The 20,224-nt window shown below is 40.6% G+C and overlaps 1 protein-coding gene across 2 annotated transcripts in view; it reads left to right on the plus strand.

Annotated features, from left to right (window-relative positions):
• EPHA4 (EPH receptor A4) overlaps nt 1–18,878 on the plus strand; it is a 156,354-nt gene extending 137,476 nt beyond the window's left edge. The window contains exons 14-18 of one of the 2 annotated variants that reach the window (XM_083442657.1): nt 1,743–1,892; nt 5,857–6,050; nt 10,806–10,992; nt 11,282–12,165; nt 16,289–18,878. In XM_083442657.1, coding sequence (XP_083298783.1) covers nt 1,743–1,892; nt 5,857–6,050; nt 10,806–10,965 — 504 coding nt within the window. In that variant the 3' untranslated portion in view covers nt 10,966–10,992; nt 11,282–12,165; nt 16,289–18,878. The remainder of the gene's footprint in view (nt 1–1,742; nt 1,893–5,856; nt 6,051–10,805; nt 10,993–11,281; nt 12,166–16,288) is intronic. The other variant, XM_083442656.1, reaches the window with a different exon arrangement.
• The last annotated feature ends 1,346 nt before the right edge of the window (nt 18,879–20,224 follow it).

Genomic DNA, 20,224 nt, shown 5'->3' on the forward strand with positions numbered 1-20,224 from the left:
AAATTAAATGTGTGTAAGATGTGGGCATACTGTATAAAACAATAGCACTGTATCTAAGACAGATCCCATTGTTTACATCCTTTCAGTCTTTGGGAACCACCATTTACACTTTACATCTCCTTGTTCTTTAGACAGTTACTGATTTATAAGAAAAAAATTACTCAGGACCTTTTGATAAGGGTGTTTGTTTTTTAAAAAGAAAAAAAGATTAAAGTTCATTTGATTAGCCCTATGCACAAATCTGTTGACACTCTCAAATAATTCTAAAAGGTTGCCGTGCCATGACAGTTGTTCTTCCTCAAGTGTTGTTCAGTAAGACTAGGTCTTCTAATATATAAATTCAGAGTTCTACGTTGTTAAAGGGACAAGTCCTGTATGGCATCATGAAATCACCCCAAGGGTCAGAAACTAGTTATCAAACATGTTTGGGGGTTTTTTGTGATAGTGGCATGTGGGGAATGAATGCAAATTTTGCAAGCTTTCATGGGAGCACCATATTGATGCCATAGAAGGCATATATTGGAGAACAGGTGGGGGGTGGAGAGAGGGAGAAAGGCAGGAATATGAGACCATTAGCTATGATAGAAATCATGAATGCATACTGGGGGTGGGGTGGGAAATGATCTGCAGCAATAAACTACAAAATCTTTGGGGTTTTTTAATGACTTTCTGCAAATGGAACTGCAGAAAACCTGAAACTCAATTAAGAACACCTTGTTCATTAGCATAAACAAAAGGAGAAATCTTTTTTCTTTCTTTCAAGAGAAGCTAAATCAAATAATGAGGATGGTATTACTTTTAAGCCATTACTAAATTACTAATGATTTGATTAGACATGCTTCACAACAGCAGCTCCCAAATGTTTTACTTAGGAGCAAACAGTGTATGTGCTCAAAAAGCACTTGAGGATATATGGCTTTGGACAATTTGTTCACCAGTTATGGACAGATTCCAGAGTTCTCTGATAAGTGTGGGCTGCAGCTGAAGACATATATGTTGAAGAACTGGACAAACAAGCCTGGCAGTAGCAACAGACATGCAAGATCACATTAGCAAAGCTCTTGCATTCATAGCAAGTATCTAAATATTAAGTATGCAGTTATAATCCTGTGACCGATACTTTGTGAACTCCTAGCTGCATTAATCCTAGCCTTAAGAAGTGGAATACTTACGTGCTGGTAATAATATTCCAGTTTCCTGGTTCCCATAACTGTGACAAAAAGCCAATGGATGACGTTCTCTTCTTTGTTAGAAACGGCATTGGACCAATTTTGTGTGTGTGGTTTGTACAATTAAAAAATAAATAAATCTGTGCCAGGATAACCTAAATTCTGAATTTAAAAAGCAGATTTCCACAACCTGTATAAATTATGCAGATTAATGCACAATCTTGCTTCCCCCCCATAATATAGTCTGCTTGTCGTGGGAAAAGGCAAAGACCTGCAAAGCCCAAACAACTATTCAGCATTTTCTACACCACATGTTTTCAAGACCATTGGTTCAACCATAAAGACTAGAAACTTGATTTTATTAGTTATTTTAAAGATACTGATATTTGGAGGAGCTATGTCCAGCTATATTCATTTTCTCTGTAGGCTGAATAGACATGTAATTTTACTGATTTTTCTTTTCAATCATTTCATGAACACCACCCCATTGCTTTGATAAATGATGATGTATAACGTTGACATAAACCTAAAGTGCTTGCTTTTATATAAATGCCTTTGTTGATTTATTTGCAGGGTGGGAAGATTCCCATCAGGTGGACTGCGCCAGAAGCAATTGCCTATCGTAAATTTACATCAGCTAGTGATGTCTGGAGTTATGGAATTGTAATGTGGGAAGTGATGTCCTATGGAGAGAGGCCTTATTGGGATATGTCCAATCAAGATGTAAGTGTTCTTCACCTTCATCTAAATACTGCCAATGTTAGACCTAGCTACCTGATATCAGTAACTGCATTCCTGTACACGTGTACTCTGAAATACATTTCATTAGGCATGGGATTGCTGCCGAAAATGTCATTTGGGGGCTGTGTTTGTTTGATGCTTCCCCAGGCAGTTGGGGACTGAGTCAGAATGGCTCAAAATGTGGCTGGGGTTAGCATGTGCTTATCCAGTGGAATAAACACATTGCTAAAGACAGCAATAAAACAGCAGAATTATTACAGGTCGCTGATGGTTTTCGCAAGAACTGATGGCTTGAGCTCCCTAGCCTGGGTATTTCTTCCTCATAGTTCAACTGCCCACTGCTTCTGGAAGCAACATTTGTTAGGTCTTAGTAAAAAAATCAAGGAAATAGGAGGTGAGTTCCTCTTAATGCAGTGCTGCAATAATGCTACCAGACCCAATAGGACTCTGGATAAATTCAGATGACCTTTTAGCACACTGTAGTTTCCCATAATATGCATGTAATCAGCTGGTGCACTAGCAGTCTCTGTCTTCCTGCAAAGCAGTAAGTATTCTTTTGCCATCAACTGAATTAAAATGTATAGTAAAATAAGTTGTCTTTCCACCCTCTGTGTCAGAATTGTTGCTCCAAAGACAGGACTGTGATCTTCTGAATTAATATGAGACAAAGTCCTATGTGATTAGCCCATCTTTCATGGTTGCATAATTCGCACACAGCCCCCAGTCATTATGACAATGCATCATTTAGGAGCAACTCCCACCCAGCTTGGGGACTGCCTCTGAGGGACACCATTGTGGAGGTGGATAGAATCTACTATTTGCATGCATCACTTCTTTTTTTAAGTCAAACCTCTCCATAGTCTTTTGGGGTGGTGGCACAATAAAATATTAGAAATATATTTGCCATATCTAACCATCCTGGATCTGTCTACAGGAGTGGGAGGGAGATGTTCCTTTCTTGGGGTCCCGGCCATTGCAGATTTGACCTTCTAGTATCAGTACTAGTGGGAAGGGTTAGCTGCTACAAAGATGTCATTTCACAGTGTAACTTTTCCTACTAGAAATTAATATGTTTGTGGAGAGGGAAACTGTTGTGGAGAGGGAATGGAATGGGGTATCCTAGGAAAGGGCATGCAGACTGGGTGAAGCACTGAAGCAGAATATTCTACACAGTAACATTTGGTTGCAAGTCGTGTGTGTGTGTGTGTGTGTATACATTTGTCTGTACTTTTGCTTCATGCCATGTGAAAGCATTGAAATGAGTTAAAACTCTTGCAAATGGAACCTCAGGAAAGGAAAACATTTATCCATTTGCAAAGCATTTCAGGTATTCTAGTGTGGAAAGAAAATTGTTAATATTGATTCTGTACCACAATTTCCCACTTGAGGATCCGTTAAGAATACATCAGTAAAACTGGTTTTCCAATTAAGGGTAAATATTTCAAACCCTAGTGTGGGTTTACATTCATATTTTTGAACTAATAATGCTAATCTAAGACTGCACAAAGAATTTCATTGGGAACATGTGATATTATTATTATTATTATTGTGCAAAATGTTTAAGCAATAACAACAATAGGAGATATGTCCTTGGGGGACATTAAAAAGCAGCTTTAGTAAATGACCCCTTGTAAATTATGCAACTCTCTTTAACTGTACCATCTGGACTCCTTCAGTTCATTCCAAGAGGGAGTTAATAAAATTCCTGCTATTGTAGAATAGTCCTGAAGAAAAAGATGAAGAGGAATCTAATATATAGCAGAACATTTTAGAAAAGGACGACAGTCCGGTGAAAATGAGATATAACCTTTACCAGGAGGATTTATAAGCAGATTAACATTTCTTCCGTCCTCGATCTGGAGATATGAAACACTGAACACTTTAGTTCAAGGCAGGAAGCTGCATAATACTCACCCACCTTCTTTTGTATAACTGAAAAGTTTCCAACATTGTTTACATGTGGATGGCATTGAAGCTGAAAAGAGATTTCCTTTTAATTTCCTTCAGATGTGGAATATATTTCAGGAGGGCCCATAGCTCGGCGGCTGAGTACATAGCTTGCATGTGTAAGATCCCAGACTCAATTGCTTGCCTCTCCAGTTAAAGATGAGATGGGGAGGCCACAGCCCTCCAGAAGTTATTGCATTCCCATCAGCCCCAAACAGAATGGTCACTGTGATGGGAGTTGGCGTCTTATAGCACCAAGAGGGCTCTAAGTCCCCCATCCCTGAGTTAAAGGATCGCAAGTAGAAGATCTGGAATAGAGCTGACACTTTTCAGAGTAGGCAAGCTTTAGCTCAGAATAAACAAAAAGGCACTAAGCAGTTAGCATGAAAACAAAGCTTCAGATGTTCTCCGGAAACATTATGAGCTTTTAGTAACGAAATGGAATTCGGAGCAATGTTGAATTAGGTTTGCTGATGCTTTTTATGCCCTCTTGCCCATGAGAGAGCAAGAAGAATGGCCACATTAATTGGGCCAGTGATGTAGCTATGACGCCTTCTGCTAGTGGAGGCAAATGAGAAGCTATGCAGCTCACGTCACACAGATTGTCACATAGATAAAGAAATACTGCACAGTGGCGGTGAGGAGGAATCTTTCTCCTTGCAATTAGAATGCAAATAAGGCTTGGAAAGTTATTAATTTTGTGGTTCTGAATAGGGCAGGGTTGGTAGCCTTGGAGACGACACTCTTCTCTGTTTGCCTTAATGCCTAGTGGCAATGGAAGTAGGAGTCCACGTTGCCTGCCTTTGTGCCTTACCCCGACACTTGTGAAACCAGTTGTATGGTTGTGTGAATCAATGTGTGTGGCCAATTAATCTTGCTTCTCTCTGTAAAGACTACCAACAAGAGTGCCCATTAGTGCCAACTGTGACGGGGTGAAGGGTTGCGAACTGGGTAGACCGGGCTGTGAAGAACTGGATCTTGATTATGCATGAGCTTATTCTACATAGGTTTGCCAAACAGGCAGTATGTGATAATGAGCCATATGTATGGAAGGGTTTATGGTGTCCTTTATACAGACAAGTTTTGGATCCCGTTGGATACTGTTTATAATTACACACTTTCAAGTGACACAGTAGGCCAGTTTGCATCTGGCCTTTGTGGGTGCAGAACAGCTCAAGGCAATTTCCCTCTCACATTGCATGGGAGACAGACAGCTTTAGGGAAGGGAAAACAGGACCAGGTGTTCCTGGAAGTGGAGTGGAGTTGAGGGAAACAGTAATACTGTCCGGTTGGTATCTAGGACATATGGGAATTGTTGACAACTTCAGGAAATCTCATTTTGGTTCTACTTCCAAAATGATCGGCTGTCAGTAAAGCAACAAAAGTGTTAATGTGTGATGTGCTCATCTACTTGCCTGTATATTTAGTCATTTAGTCTGTAATACTAAACCTTGGGAACAAGCTCCATTAAATTCAATGTAACTTATAACGTAATCCTAATCATGTCTACTCAGAAGAAAGTCCTACTGAATACAGTAGGGCCTACTCCCAGGTAAGCGGGGTTGGGGTTATACCCTTTCTACTGAGTAGACATGTTAGAGGATTGCTCCATTGAATTCATTTTCTCCCCTAGTTTCTAATTTAGAAGGCATTTGCTATGACTTCTTATAAGACAGGAGTTTTAGAAACAAAATCTAAAGCAAATAACAATCATTTTTCTTCATTCTCAAGTTTAAAATGTAATACATTTAAAATGCCTCCGCTCTCCATTATTTTAATAATGCAAACTCTTAATTACAGTTTTCTGAAAAAGCAAACAATAAATATTGGGAAGTCCAAAAATAACCAAAGCTTTTATACAAACATGTATTTACTGTTATTAAATGTGCACATCTTTAAAACGCCAAACTTATTCAAGGTTACCCCATTTTCTAAGTGTTAAATATATTGTTTTATTTAGCTCTCTTAAAATGCTGCCTTTCATTTGTTTGTTTGTTAGGTTATCAAAGCCATCGAGGAAGGGTATCGGCTGCCGCCCCCGATGGACTGCCCCATTGCTCTACATCAGTTGATGTTGGACTGCTGGCAGAAGGAACGCAGTGACAGGCCTAAATTTGGACAGATTGTCAACATGCTAGACAAACTCATCCGCAACCCCAACAGCTTAAAGAGGACAGGCTCCGAAAACTCCAGGTCAGCTGCGCTTTCTTAATGGTGATGGATGAGGGAATATACTGGTGGCGACAGGCAGCTGTAACTCACCTCAACTTCTTTGCTGAAACTGAACTCTACTTCATAACGCTGGCCAGATTCTTTACACTTCCCACCCCCACCCCCGCTTCTGGTTTTTCTTTTTTAAGATTGCAGTGGAAAGACTGTTGCCCATTTGGGTTACACTAGCATTCCATTGGTCCACTGTATGCGGGAAAGATCCTTGTGGGATTTTGAAAGTACAGTCTTTTTTTCTTCTCTTGTATTTTTTTCCTCTTTATATTGCTGAGCTTTGAGCCTGAACATTGTTATAATGTAAGGTGAAAGTGCCTGGAAAGTGCTTCTTTTCTGTTTGGAAAGGGAATACGATACAAAATATGGAACCTTTAAAAAGTTTTATTTGTCCTCCTCAAGTCATTGACCACAACAGAAATGTAAGGCTTTAATGTTCAAGGCCTGTGTGTTGTTCAAATTTGAATAAATTAAGGAAAACATAGGGTTTTTAATTAAGAAACAATTTGAAAACAAGGGGCAGAGGTTAATAATCCTCATCCCCAAATAAACTTTACAAGTAAGAACAGCAGTGGTGACTCGGTCATTGCCTGCTCAGGAGTGAAGGCCAAACATAAAAGCTGGTCTTATTTGGGAGTGAGTCCTATTAAATTCAGTGTAATTTATTTCTGGGTAAACGTGCATGGGATATCACATTGTGTGAGGCTGAAGTCATTTGGGGTTGTTGCCTACATAAGAAAGAAGTAGCTAATATAGGGTTGGATCCTAAGAACCGCGTACGGAATGAAGTTGGTAGAAGGAACACCTCCTGCTCTCTGTAGCTCCCAAAAATCTTCTCAGAAGATGCCTCTGCCCAATCACAGCCCCACCTCATTCAGGAGAGGCCACTGGTTCTCAGGCTCCTGTACATGGAAGAGAGGGCTATTACTGACTACAAGTCACAATGGCTATGTAGTACCTTCATTGTCTGAGGCAGCATAAATATCAGTTGCTGGTATTCACAAGAGGGCCAAGTGCTTTTGTGTTTGGGTCCTGCTTGCAGGCTTGTCGTAGGCATCTGCCTGGTCTCTTTGAGAACAGGATGCTGGAATAGATGGCCCTTTTGTATCATCCAGCTGGACTCTTACCTTCCTAAGATAGGGAAATTAGAGTGTTTTATGGGTCAACATTTATAGATCCCTCACAATTTCTTTTGCCAGTATTGGTGGTGAGGCCACTTATAGCAGGGTGATTGTTTTTGGACTGGCATGCCAGTCCTCACGGTACAGGTAAGGCAGGCCTCATTCGGTTGAGGTGAACAGGAATAGAAGCATGGATTCTCATGCTTGCGGGCTCTTTATTTCTTAGCAGTTATTTGTCTGCTTAAAGAAGGGGGAAATTTCCCTCAAGTGCATAATCAATCATGTGTCTCCAGGAACAAGTTGTCATAGCTGGCCAGAGGCGAGATATGAAACAAGAAGGAAATATTCTAAAAATGACACAGATCTTTCACTGAGGGGAAACAACTATTGCATTTCTCTCAAATGAGACTTCTCTGACAAGTGCAGGTGTCATCAGAGGCCAGACTGTACTAGATTCAGCTGCTGACAGTCCGGTATCAAGGAAAAAAAGTGGTTTTTCATGTTTAAATGAGTATGCCCCTCAGTGACCATTGCTTACCATTTACATTACCAAAGACAGGTTATTAGCCCTCTGAGGCCACTATCCTCCTGTTTTCTCCAGATTGCTCTAATTGCATCTGGAGCCTGGGAAGTGTATCCCTCTGTCTGTGTTAAATTATTTAAGAGAGAGTGTGTCACATAATACCAACTGTTTAATCTCCTTCAGTTGTATTTGATCTTGGTCTGCTGATAAGCATAGATCTCTGACAACCATTAGCTACTACTGCAGTGTAGAATCTGATATTCATAGCTGATTTCCGCAAAGTGTCAAAAGTACCTTTTTACACGGGGACGCAGTGCAGAGCAAAAGATGTCTGTTTGCACTTTCATGTGAATCTGTACAGCGAAAGCTACCAAATGCGTGCTCTTTTGTGACTGCCCACCTCTTTGATGCATGCTAAATATATCATCTGCAGAAAGAGGTGTGGTGGCTGTTAAGAATGAAAAATAGCATTCAATCTAGATGAGAGCAATCCTGGACAATAACTTATATACAATGCCTTTAATACACCCAGTCTTTGATCTTATTGAAATAAATTAAAACAGCTTTTTAAAAAAATATATTAAAAAAAATCACCATCGTGATCATCTTGAGATTTGAGTAAGGTGCTATGGCCTATTCAAAACCAGTGCTGTGTGCAAAGGGTGTAAAAAACAAAAAACTGTATTAATAGATGTGTTGATGGTGTTAAGATCCTGCAGATAATCTGAACTGGAACACGAACACACATTCCACAAAACAAAGATCAAAGACGCCATTATTCTGTGCCAGGCACACATGCCATTCAGAAACTGATTGATTAAAGTGGATTAACTCCCTGCCATCCCAGCTTTCAGTGTGCCAGGTTGAAGCCTTCCTTAAGTTCTCAGCTTCCAAACTATATGAGAGCACATAGTTCCACTAGTGACTTTTCAGTTCTGTTGAATTAAGATCTTATTTTTCATGGTAGACAAGAAGTACATGGGGAGAGGCTGATTCTGTCACAGTAGATTGTTTCCCATTTAAGACCTCATTTGCTTTTCAAAGTGTTATGGATGAAACAGGCTTCTGTATCCTGCATTGCATTCTTGGGGGATCAAACTGGTGCAGTCAGTTCTGCTGGTATAATAAATTCTAGGGAAAGGTTGGGTAGGCATCTTCTGGAAATGCTTAATTAAATGGTATCCTGCATTGATGAACAAGTTTACACCAGACTGCCTGTGCAGGCAGTTTCATTTCGGGTCTCTGCGCACCACAGATTAATGTGGCAACAGGCACTTCTGACCTAATTCCATTTTTTAATTATTCATCCTAAGCCGAAGGCTTTTGCACATAGACAGAATTTCCCTGCAAATCATGGGTTCTGACTGTCCCCAGTGGATAACATAGCACTTAGCATGTGTCTGGAGCCTTTTACCGATAGATCAGCTAGTTTTCTGGCAGCAGTCGTGGTAGCACATTGTTCATCTATGATAAGAGGTGTTGCTTCTGGACATTTGCAGCTGTGTGCTTGAAACCCCAGTTCACATCTTAAGATCTCCACACGAATGCACCCTTGAATGCAATGTATCATGGGGAGAAAAATGATGAGAGTGTTAATTGGCCTTGAGGACATCCCTAATAGTCTGAACCCGTTACGGTGTCTCTGCATACAGGCTTGGCCACAGGGTGTACGATGACATTGTAATGGCATTGCAGCTACATTACAGTACAGTGGTACCTCAGGTTAAGTACCTAATTCGTTCCGGAGGTCCGTTCTTAACCTGAAACTGTTCTTAACCTGAAGCACAACTTTAGCTAATGGGGCTGCTGCTGCACCAGCGGAGCATGATTTCTGTTCTCATCCTGAAGCAAAGTTCTTAACCTGAAGCAATATTTCTGGGTTAATGGAGTCTGTAACCTGAAGCGTATGTAACCTGAAGCGTATGTAACCTGAGGTACCACTGTATCACAAATGTTTAAAAAATGAGATGTGTGAGACTTTACAGATTGTTCCCCAAAGGGACTGAAACTGTTACCCTCATCAGACAGAACTTTAGTAACTGCCTTTGTCAACAGCTTGGTACCAGTTGACTTGAAGGATTGTCCTTCTCCATGTATGCCCACTCAACCACTTTGCTGTGTGGAACATGATATCCATTTGGCACTTGAAATCAATCAGTCTTTTAGCTTGGCAGCACCTACACTTTGGAACTCATTGCCTCTTGACATCAGGTTCCTTTGCTGTACTCTTTTCAGCACCTGCTAAAAACAGTTTAGCTCCCAGAGCCTATCCAAATGTGTAGAAGTTGACACATTTTAATCTGTTTTCATGCTAACTGTTGATTTTAATGATATTTAGGTTCTTTTAAAAAAAATATGCCTGTGTTTTACTTTTATTTTCCATTACAATTCAAATGTGTGGGGCTGTGTTGTTGTTTTGAAAACCACTTAGAGGTTCTATATACTCAAATGGTACATAAATTTTGTTAAAGAAATAAAATAAACAGTGGCTCACCTTTTTACCATCTAGCAGGAAAGCAGTGCATTGTGAAAAACCTTTTTTTAAAGGGACCTCTCCTAGGATTAGATATATAGAAACAAATGTGTTTGCAATGCTCCCCACAATATTTTCACCTACATTTTCATACCTGTCTCTGTGTATACATATTGAAGTTACACATTGTGACCGTGTAAATATCGTCCTTAAGTGCTTTAGAACATTTTGCCATATATATTTGTGTGGGAAACTATTGCATATTTGTTTATTCACAGTATTTATACTCTGCTGTTCAGGTAGAGCTCACAAAGTAGTTTGCAGAAGATTATTATAACTATAATCACTGATGGGAAAAAAAGTTACAATAGACAACTTGTTTATGTAGAAAAAGCTGTTATTGCTTCTTCTCACTTCCCTCAGGGCAAGATGGTTCTGCAGAAGCCCCTGTGGTAGTAGTTGGAGACGCTTGTTACTTACAAATCTCTAGGATGATATGCCTCTCTTATCTGTACTGAGCACTGATTATGCGATATAAAGTCTAGCTGGATTTTTGTTCTTGTTGCTGTGACATCTTTTTAATCATGTTCTTCTGTTGTTGTTCCTAGACCTAATACAGCTCTGTTGGATCCAAGTTCTCCTGAATTCTCAGCCGTAGTTTCCGTCGGCGATTGGCTCCAAGCTATTAAGATGGAGCGATACAAGGATAACTTCACAGCTGCCAGCTACACTACCCTAGAGGCTGTGGTGCATATGAACCAGGAGTAAGTACTCAGCGGTATAACAAAAAAACTGGTAAATCTGGATATTTAATCGGCTTTTTTTGCTTTGCACTGCATATCATTGCATCCATTACAATATTAGAATGCCTTCAGTATACAATGTGTGCCGTTCCAAAATGCCCTTCAGCTGCTTTAATCAAGCATTAGTAAACATTCACCTTGCTTTGCCTTCTTTTCTCCTTTTTTGTGTATGTGCCTGTCTCAATATATTTTAATGGCTTTTACTTAATATATTTTACTGGATCCACTTCTGACAAAAAGTTTTCACCCTTCGGCTTCTTTCTTTTTTTTGCTTCATGCAGCGACCTGGCAAGAATTGGAATTACCGCCATTGCACACCAGAATAAGATTCTGAGCAGTGTGCAGGCAATGAGGACCCAAATGCAACAGATGCACGGAAGAATGGTTCCCGTTTGAGCCAGTACTGAATGAATTCAAAACTCTTGAAATTAGTTTACCTCATCCATGCACTTTAATTGAAGAACTGCACTTTTTTTACTTCTCCTCGCCATTTGAAATAATAATAATAATTATAATAATAATAATAATTAAAAAAAAAAAGATTTGCAGCGTCGATTGATATATAAAGTTTGCCGGGAGTGTTGCGGGGAGGGGAACTACAGAAATGACAGCCCGTCATTTGTGAACAGGCCTGGAACAAATTTATTTCTTGGAATATACTTCTGTGTTGATCGACATTATGTAATATACATGTATCTATATAACATCACATACAAGTTCTGATGCTGTGTTTGCTGCCAGATACTGTGCTTAAAGGAAGGAAGGTACTGTTGTTCCCTCAACAGCCACTGGGATTACAATCATTGGGTTTGGTCTGTGGGGTAAACCCCAGTTATTCACCTTTTATTGGAATGAAGAATCTTCTGTACCAAGACATGTTGGCATATTCTGAGCATCAACGGTACCTTGCAGAAACCTTGAGGGAAAATATCCTATGGGCTGATCAGTGCCTCTCAATCGAAGATTTGCCCACTTCCAAGCTGAGACGGAGAGCAATCTTTATGGATTACTGGATTATTATTTTTTTGAGGCTGGAGAGTTGCGTGAGGCTTATACCGATCATCATTTTTGAACTCGCATAAGTCAGCCATTCTTGACTGTGGATCTTCCAGACTTGCATCCTTTTGCCCTTCTAAGAGACAATTGATTGTGCAACATTGAAAAGGTCAGTGGGACTATGGTTTCCCCTTTGTGATAATGGTGGCTTCATTTCCTTATCAGTAATAAAAGAGAATGCGCTGATGGGATGTAGCTAGTAAAATACCCTTTCCCCCCTTTAGTAAGACAATTATTGTAGATGTTTGTTTTCTACGCATCGTGGAGGGCACAAGATTTCATTAGTTGACTCCATCAACCAACACTAGAATGTATGAAATCTCTGCATTGGAAATCACTTTTGTAGGTCTGTGTAGGATGAACTTTACACACCATTTTGTGGCGTGCAGATTACATGGTTCAATTCTGCATGCATTGGGCTCTACCCACATAGGTGCCTATTTCATTTTGATATCCAGCACATGACTCATATAGACCATGGCACATAAAGAAAAAATGTTGACATGGGGAAAAACCACCAATGGCCTAGGAAAAATCTGTATTTGTTTGCTACACAGGAAGCTTAACATGAACCACACCCCCACCCTAAATTAATATGCTTATTTTATAAGCCAGTCCCACTAGCTACCTGTTCATTATGTGAAAATTCACTTATCGGAACATAAAGCTTTATGCCCAGACATCGCTATATACTCCACAGATTCAGATATCTGAATAGATTGAGTTTGGCCACTTCTTTGCTTCCTTGCTTTTTTTCTGATTTGCTGGGGAAGTCATTTTCAGGCAGAAACCATGCAGGGCGGGAGGGCAGGTGCAATTTTTGGACGAATCAGCGAGCTGGAGAGATTGGACAAATAAGTTTTCCCCTTTGTCTTTCTTTTGCTGGTAGGCTGCAGCCTTTTCAGGAAGAAATTATGGAGGGGTGGGGGGAGAGATTGGACAAATCCCTGATTAGAAATGTTCCCATAGGAAATAATGGAAATTGTGGACTTGCTATGTGAACATTCACCTAATGAACGATTTCCAAGGAACACATCCAAGGGACCTGCATGTATTTATCCTTCTTAACATCACTGAGAGTTGGAAAAGTGCTGTCTGCTCCAGGCTCACTTGCCAAGCTGTTTATATCAATCAGACTTTTTTTATAAAAATAAAAATCATGCTCTCTGCACTGTATGTTCCTTGTCTATTTTGAACAAATATTAGATCAGCACAAGGAGTGCTGATGAAAGAGAAAATGTTTAATTTACAGCTGTACCCACTTTTTACTTTGATCTGTCATTCAAAAGTGGTGCGCAATCTGACTTCATCCGTGTTTATCTGGGAAACCCTCTCAGTTCAATGAGGCTCACTCCCAAAGAAGAGATTACAGCCTCAGATCTAGATCTTGGTTCATTTTGCAACCAGAAAAGTGTTCAGGAATGAAAGAGAATCAAACCTATTGATGATTTGGTGTAGAGAATATGAGTGTCATAAGGTGAGGCCACCTGCTAGAAGTATTTCAGCTGAGCTTATTATTTTGAGGATGGCAACATCACCTATTAGGTTTTCAGCTTTGATTTCCCCCTCTCTCTAGTTCTATCTACTCGAGACAGCAGCTTCAGCACAAAAAGAGAGTGACACTCAGGTTTGATTTGTTAGAAATCACTGCACTTATTTGGAAGCCAGGAGCACTGAGTGAATTGAACGAGTCAAACTTGCCATATTCCCAACGTCACTCTTGTCATTTTTTGTCACTTGCAACAACAACTTACCAATTTTAACCACAAGCTTCCCCTATGAACTTGATTCTGAAAGCAAATGGTTGCGAACATGGGATGCTAAATTTGGATCCTGTCAAAAACTGTGACAGCTTAGTAAAACCTCTTAGCAGAATTACCCATAAAAGCTTTTCATGTTGAAGAATATGGAGGTGTGTGTTTCTGAAAGGTGACTTAAACAGTCATATTTTAACACATTTGCTGGTGAATGTTAGTCTTTGAGTTTTCCTGAAAATATTAAAGTCTTCCTCAGCCAAATAAGAATGGAAGTCCATCTCCCCCACTTCCTAAAACTTTATGTTTGCATGAACATTCAGAATAGAGTTAGATTTGGGGAGATGGGCTTTTATAACACCCCCCCCCATGCTGTTAACCTCACTGAAAATTGTTTCCTCCTCCAAGTTTCTATGTTTGTTTGTTTTTAAACCCTAAATAGCAACTTCATTGAAAGGGAAGAGAATTTTTTTACTGGGGAAAACAGCATGGTGTTAAAATTTCACCTCCACCCATTCCAAATTATTTGACTCTCCAGGTTTCCCCCCTCATATTTAAAGAGATCTTATCAGACCTTGTTTAATTTTGTTTTGAAATGCAGAGAAATTTGGGGCCTGTCTTCCCAACCTGCAGTGATGTAAGCTATATACATGTAGTCACTTATACAGACATACTTGTTTTGAACATACTTGGCTGAACTAGGATACAGCCAAAGAATGATTATCATGGACAATGGACTAAACCATGATTTAGCACTATGTTTCAAAATCAGAATAGACCTGGCTAAAGCCTCAGTCACCCTCTCACATACAAACCCCTCTCCAAATCTTATGTGGCTGGGAGAAGGAATTTTCCCTTTCGAGGAATCCTGGCTTAGTGTTACACAGAAATCAGAAATTGTGGTTTAGCACAGATTCTAGACCAGGCTTCCTCAACCTCAGCCCTCCAGATGTTTTTGGCCTACAACTCCCATGATCCCTAGCTAACAGGACCAGTGGTCAGGGATGATGGGAATTGTAGTCTCAAAATATCTGGAGGGCCGAGGTTGAAGAAGCCTGGTCTAGACAAACAATTCACCTTTGGCTTTGGGAAGTTGGCTTATTATCAAATTCACCTGAGCTTGTTTTAAACCACTGTCTCTGATTCATATCAAATCCTAAGAGAGGATTCTTTGAAATTAAACTAAATAAAGCCCTTCTTCAAACCAAGAGACAGAGAGTGTCAGTCCAAGGCTCTAGTGAGGCATGTTATAGCTCAGATGTGGGGAACCTTTTTCACCCAATGGGCCAGATATTTATCTCCTCCAACCTGCTTTGGCAGGTGGGCAGAACCACCTACCTGTCAATCATCTGGTGTCAAAATGGTCCTGTCCACGTGTTCAAATTGACCTATGGGGATGAGGGGAGATATTGACCAAGCAGGAGTGAACTTTCTGCCCACTGGTTGATGAGGCGGGAGTTCAATTCTGCTGTGTTTGGCTACATAGCTGAGTTCCACATGGGGAACGCACTGGTTGCAGCTGATCACCGCAGAAAGCAGGATTTGAACTCCCCACCCTCCAAGTATTGACAGGAGTGCAGTCCTTCTTTCTGCAGGGTTCAGCTGTGCGAGCAAGCAAATAAAGTGTAAAATATTCAAAACAGGAGATAATGTCACTAATCTGTTGGCCCCTCTAGCACAGAAATATTGAGCGATTCTAGGAAAACAGCAGCAGGCTCACACATCCCTCCTCAGATTTCTAGGGTAAACTCTCCTGTCTCCCCTATGCTGATTTGTGAACCTCAAACATAAAAGGAACTTTATCAACATAAGATGCTGCCTTAAACAGTGTCCATCTAGCCTGGGATTATCTGGTACTGGCAGTGGCTTTCCAGGTCCTCAAGCGATATTCCTTTGTGTAATCAGGAGATTTCAGAGTATTGAACCAGGGACCTTATGAATGCAAAGCAATCATAAACTGCCCTACAGTCATGGCTATAATAATTCAAGCAGCAAGATGATAGGCTGAAAAAGTCATTCCAATCCTCATCCTAGCATTGGCTGCTCAAAATAGCAGGTCTTCCCATGTGGTGACCCATTTGAACCAGTGTGGACCCTGCGAACATAACCTGAGGACCTTCTTTGTGTGCCTCTTCCATGAGAGGTCTAGAGAGAAGCAACATGAAAACAGGCCTTTTCTGTGTTGGCTCCCCATTTGTGGAATGCTCTCCCCGGGGCAGCTCACCTGGCGCCTTCACTGTATTTCTTTAGGCACCAGGTGAAAACATTTCTCTATAACCAGGCCTTTACTGATCAACACTTTATGGCCTTCAAAATATGTTTGTGGGAGGAGAGTTATTAGTTTTTATTTTCATTTTATTATGTATTTTGTGTTCTTACTTTGTATGTTTATGTTGTGAACCACCCTGTGATCTTTAGATGAAGGGTGGTGTACAAATGTAAAATAATAATAGTTTGATGTTTGTATTTTTTAAATAGGGAAAATGGATCCTGCTTTCTTGGACTCAGCCCTTCCTGGTGCCCATGTTGGCCTTGGAGGATAACAGGCCAGAGACAAAAGCCTTCCAGTGTCCCGGTTTACTCAGCACTGAAGATGGACTACATAAGCAGCATTGCTCCCTGAAGAGTGTCTCTTTGGCTTTCTTCTTTTTTTCTATTTTTTCTTTTCCTTTTTTTTGTTGTCAGCAACAAAACTGAAAGATGAAATGGCCCAGATGCGGCTCTTTCATTGCCACTTGAGGAATGTACTGTATCAAAGCCCTACAGACTTCTCTTTCCTCGCTCCATTTATTTAATTTTTGTGTAAGTGCGTGTTCTCTCTTCTTTTTTTCTCCTGCATGTCACTGCTGCATCGGTATGAGTGCAAGTAGCAGAGCTCTACATGTCATAACGATGGACGCCAGGGTTAGGTGCCGTAGCACAGAGCCCAGTTCACAAAAGCTGAGACAGCGTGGGACAGTGAAGTGATCCTTTACAGGGAAAAAAAAGTGTGCCATTGCGATAATATCAATATTTTTTAATAGAATGGAAAATAACTTATTATCTCTTCCGGGAATGTGTGAGTGTACGTATGGCCTTGGGTGTGTGGGTGTGTGCTTCTGTGTTGCCTGTTGCCCAGGGCCACCTGTGAACATGCAGATAGCATCTCAGAGAACTTGGCGGTTGTTGCTGAGCTGTTGAGTTTCCAGGCCAGTAGGTGAGCTATGCAACGGTGGCGAGAAAACACACACACTCCTGAATGTTACAGTCCTGTATCTATTCATGTATTATGTAGCTGCCACACTAACCTTAACAAATAGTTATTCAGCCTAGAGCAGGGGCGCCTTCACTCGAGTTGTGGAGTGATCCATTGTGAGTTCCATAACTGTGATAAAGAATTCGATCGATGACCATTAGTCTTGTCGAGGCCTGTTCATTATCGAAGCAGCAGTACCTTAAGGGGGAAAGTAGGTGGAGATGAAGTCTTCATCCATCAGCGGGTTGTTTTGAACTGAACTATTAAATAGCCTTTTTTTTTCTCCCCCGCCCTGGAAAAAAAAAAGCTTTTAGAGACTTGATGAACACAAACAGAAATATGCAATCCTTATCCTTTCACAGAAGTAAATTATTCAGTGTGCCACCTGCAAGGAGTTTGGGGCCCATGAATGATTGTTGAGCAAACTGTTTTATTTTCTCCCAAGTTAAAGAATACAAAAGGTTTTGAAGGTTTAAGCAAGGGATTTGCAAAAAAAACAAAAACCCCTTTCATGTTCCTCTCATAGGTAAATTGCAATACAGTTTGCAATAAGTGGTAATGACCTACCAGTCCTATCTAGGAAAGTTTACGGAGTCTGGAGAGTTCACTGTTAATTTTCTGAAGACTGTTCTTGGAGGCGAGCTGAATGCAGGAGTCTGGGGAATGGACTGCCATTCCACATTTTGAGCTCAGCAGTTGATGTGCTCGACCTGCTTTCTGGTCACAGAAGACTCTTCCCTACTGAGATACAGTGCAGCACATCAAGCTGAAACAGGACAGTCAAACCTACATGCCTGGCGGGGGGAAATCAAGGAAAAGAATGTGTAAATATTGCATTTAAAATGCTTGGCATTGAATGAGGCCCTAAAACAGTTTCTCTGGAGTTTATTCTTCATCCTCGCCTCTCCCTCCCCCCTGTTTCTTCCTTTCCCATTTCTAAGGTTATTTTTTTGGTCTGATGAACACAAAATTGAAGATCAGTATTTCCCGGTTTGTGTAGTTGTGCTGATGGCAGGACACAGCACTGTCAAGGAGCCGGGGGGCATAAAGTGTTGTGAACTGCAAACCCAGCATTCTCGGATTGCAGTCAAGTGTACTAAACAGAGTTTGGATGGGTAGAAAGACACAACACACTAACAACCTAACAACAACCAGAAATTGATAAGAGAACTGGCCTCCATTTCTTCCTGGTTAAAGATGAGGCATCAACAGGACTCCAAAACAGCAAACCTCCATACATTAGAAAATTGTTCTGCTCACAACCCCACCAGTTGATGTTTGTCCAGGTTTCTTGCTGTATTAACTTTGTGATGGATCTATGTATTAAATATATATATATGTATAAAACAAAAAGAAGAAGAAGCTGGTTCTTGCCAGTGAACAGGACTTCAAAGCAGTATTTTTCTTTTACGTGACATTTTCATAACCAGAAAGAAAGCATCCTGAATACTAATTAGACAGATTTAAAAGAGAGAGAGAGTGCATTTATTTTTTGGTATCACAACAAGTATGTTGGAATATGCAAGGACTGTGGTTAAAAAAAATTAGAATGTATGAGGCATATGATAATTTAGTCCATTCTGGGGAAGAAGAAAAAAAATCTTAACAATGCATTGCTTGGTTCGCAGATTTGAATGAAATCTTGGTTAGAAATATAGATTTTCTATTTTGTTTTAATTTGTAATTTTTCCCTCGCCATCAATCTTAGGTACACATAACTTATGTCATTTATTTATGGTCTTTTATACCTAGTTTGTAAAATTGTAAAATAGCAAGCTAAATGCAAAAGTTTGCATTTGAAAATAATAAAGTAGTTGCTGTACAAATCTCAAATGTGATTCCTGTTATTAAATATAGCTAGCCTTCCCTGCTACTTTCAGGTCTATACTGCACAAAATCAAACTATACTATTTTACTGAATGAGTAGAAGAGTCACAGCATTATCTTCGTTCGCACAATATGATTCGGACCATATCACTACAAAAACGTATATAAAGATAGCATGTCAAGGAGACGTCTAGGTCAGAATTCTCAGTCTTGGTATCTAGTTTTCTGTGTGTAGATATTTATTTGATATAGAGAAGGATTCAAGCATGTTGCTTCTTCCCATTTCAGCTTGAAGTAGTATAGTCCAGAATCAGGTTTACCACCTTGTCTCCATTGGGTGAATTAGCCCATGGACCACTGAAAATAATGGAAAAGGTAAAGTACCACTGAGACTTAAGGCTCCTCTACACTCACCTTTTGCCCCCGCATTTTCCAGGGACAAATCCATGCTTTAAAGCATTGTGTTCAAATGCTTCCCCTCCTAGTGCTTTCCACATGAAAAGCCATTAAAGATAAAGGGGGCCCTGACCATTAGGTCCAGTCATGGCCAACTCTGGGGTTGCGGCGCTCATCTCGCTTTATTGGCTGAGGGAGCCGGCGCACAGCCGCAGTACATGTGGTCAGCATGACTAAGCCGCTTCTGGCAAACCAGAGCAGCGCAAAGAAACACCATTTACCTTCCCGCTGGAGCGGTACCTATTTATCTACTTGCACTTTGATGTGCTTTCGAACTGCTAGGTTGGCAGGAGCAGGGACCGAGCAACGGGAGCTCACCTCATCACGGGGATTCGAACCGCTTACCTTCTGATCGGCAAGTCCTAGGCTCAGTGGTTTAACCCTCAGCGCCACTCACGTTCCTCAGCAACACCCATGTCCCATTATTTAATGCTTAATTGGGGCCAACAACAATTTGGGTTTTCCACAGATGGCTGTTTGCTGGATCAGACCAAATGTCCAACTAGTTCAGCATCCCATTCTCACAGTAGTCAAATGGGGTGCCTATGGAAAGCCCACAAGCAGAATCTACACGCAACACCACTCTCCTCACATGTGATTCCCAGCAACTACCATTCAGAGACATGCAGCCTTCAACACTGGAGGTAGAACACGGTCATCATGACTTGAAGTCATTGATGGCTATATCCTCCATGCATAAGGGCATAGTTGAAGGTACCAGACTGCGAGAAAAGGAAGGATGTGTCTGCAGTCTCTCAAAACAGCGGTCACATTTTTCCCTTGGCCACTCTCCAACTTTCCCAGGCAGGATGAAAGAACAAGGGCATAAATATTAATCCTATCATACAGATCCTTATCATAAATGGAAGAACATCTAATCCAATACAATCAGTTTT

The sequence above is a fragment of the Podarcis tiliguerta genome (assembly GCF_965153285.1).
Source record: "Podarcis tiliguerta genome assembly, chromosome: 5".
NCBI lineage: Eukaryota > Metazoa > Chordata > Lepidosauria > Squamata > Lacertidae > Podarcis > Podarcis tiliguerta.